Source organism: Pleurodeles waltl, chromosome 4_2, assembly GCF_031143425.1.
Source record: "Pleurodeles waltl isolate 20211129_DDA chromosome 4_2, aPleWal1.hap1.20221129, whole genome shotgun sequence".
Classification (NCBI taxonomy): Eukaryota; Metazoa; Chordata; class Amphibia; order Caudata; family Salamandridae; genus Pleurodeles; species Pleurodeles waltl.
In genome coordinates, this window is record NC_090443.1 from 1,024,500,497 (window position 1) to 1,024,502,507 (window position 2,011).

Below are 2,011 nucleotides of genomic sequence, written 5' to 3' on the forward strand. Positions count from 1 at the left end.
GTGAGTGGATGATGTATTTTAAGCCCTTCCTTTTGTTATGATTCATGGCCGGGGACAGGCAGCACTTGAGATTCTGGAAGCTGGTTGAAAAAAGCGCATGCGCTTTGTGATATTTGGAAATATGAGTTATTAGGCATAATTTTGACTGTGTGTGCTATTTTGGTATAGTACATGCTACATAGACATTGGGGTTGCACATATAATAACTATATCATAGCAGGAAAATTGAGATATCAGAATTGTCCACTTGGGCTCCTACCTGAGAGCTGTGAGGTCTTAGGCACACACTTATGAGGATAGCCATGGTTTTCTTGCATGTAATTTAACCGAAGATATCATACCAATATCAACAACATCAGGTAGGATCAGATCAATCAATGACATTTCTTTTTGCATGCAGATATTTCCAAACTGCTCTCTTCACCTGCTCATTTCTCAGGCTGTAGATAAGAGGGTTCAGCATTGGATTTACCAGTGTGTAAAAAACAGACACCACCTTATTCTGCGTACCAGAGTCTCTGGAAGGAAGCTGAAGGTATGTGAACAGGGAAGTGCCGTAGAACAGACAGACAACAGCCAGGTGGGAGCCGCAGGTAGAGAAGACCTTGGGTCTGCACACAGTGGTGCGGATCTTCAAAATGGTGGCGATGATGTAGACATATGATGCTACAGTGACTAGAAAACAGAGGAGGCCCAAGGAAAACACAACTGAAAAAATCACTGTCTTTCCTACAAATGTGTTGGAGCAGGAGAGATTCATCAGTGGCATCAGGTCACAGTAGAAATGGTCGATGATGTTAGGTCCACAGAAGGAGGTGTTGAAGATGCACCCAATGTATACTGCTGCAGTGAAGAAGGCTCCCAAGTAAACAATGGTCACCAGCAGGATGCACACGTCGCTGTTGATGATAAGTGGATACAGTAGAGGGTGGCAGATAGCGGCATAGCGGTCGTAAGCCATGGCCGCCAGCATGTAGGCCTCGATGGTTCCAAATACAGTAAAGAAATAGCTCTGGGCTGCACAACCAATGAAAGAGATCACCTTCTTGCTCGAGAAGAAATCTGCCAACATTTTGGGAGCAATGACAGAAGAGTAACAGCAATCAGAAACAGACAAATTACTTAGAAAAAAGTACATAGGGGTGTGGAGACACGGGTCAATGATGATTAACGCTATGATACTAATGTTGCCAAATAGTGACAAGACGTAGAACAGAAGAAACAAAACGAAGAGGGGACCCTGAAGTCGTGGGTCATCGGTGAGTCCCAGTAGGATGAATTCTGTGACTGTGGTCCGATTTCCAACATTCATTCTATCCTGAGATTGCATCTGTTCAGACGAGAGTTAATACATTAAAGTTCAGACAATATGAATTTATAGCATAAATTACAGTTAACAATAAAATTAGAAACCAATATCCAATAATGGGTCCCTTCACTGACTGCACAGTCAACTAGGTCATGCCATAAATACTGACAACACCATTCCAGCGCATACATCTCCACAACCACAGCCATCATAAATTTGAGAAATACCCTTTATCAGTAGTTCATTCACGTTGTAAAGCCATTATAATGTCTGTATTGAACCCTAACCCAGCCATTTCTGGAAAATCCCTATCCTGGCATTTTGTCAAACCCTGACAGTCATTATTGACCTTTTCTGAATTTCTTGTGACTGTCTTCAGAGGTAGAGGTGGCTAATCAAATATTTTTGGGGAGTTGAGTCACTGACTAACTTTTGTTAATATTGAGTCACTCCTTCATCTGACATTCAAGAGTGCTACTTCCCACATTCCATCTGCTGTGTGGTGATTGCTGTTGTTCCATCAATAGCTGGGGATCACATTACAAGACAATAGGTACTCGAGCAATTCCTTTGGGGCCTATCCACTAATCCCACTTTGTAACACGTTTAGCAGTAGTACAGTAATATTACTCGCCACTACAACATACTATTCCCAATTTACCGGCCTCCACCTATTCTATCTTTTCTTTGCTGAGAAATCAT

The 2,011-nt window shown here is 42.2% G+C and overlaps 1 protein-coding gene across 1 annotated transcript; it reads right to left on the reverse strand.

Annotated features, from left to right (window-relative positions):
* Window positions 1–370: 370 nt before the first annotated feature.
* Window positions 371–1,312, reverse strand: LOC138293999 (olfactory receptor 8J2-like). The gene has a single exon (XM_069233254.1). It carries the CDS (start codon window positions 1,310–1,312, stop codon window positions 371–373), a length of 942 nt encoding a protein of 313 aa, XP_069089355.1.
* Between the last annotated feature and the right edge of the window lie 699 nt (window positions 1,313–2,011).

Excerpts from the sequence above, each read along its gene's own strand:
- LOC138293999 (XM_069233254.1), bottom strand. The coding sequence starts at position 1,312 with ATGAATGTTGGAAATCGGACCACAGTCACAGAATTCATCCTACTGGGA.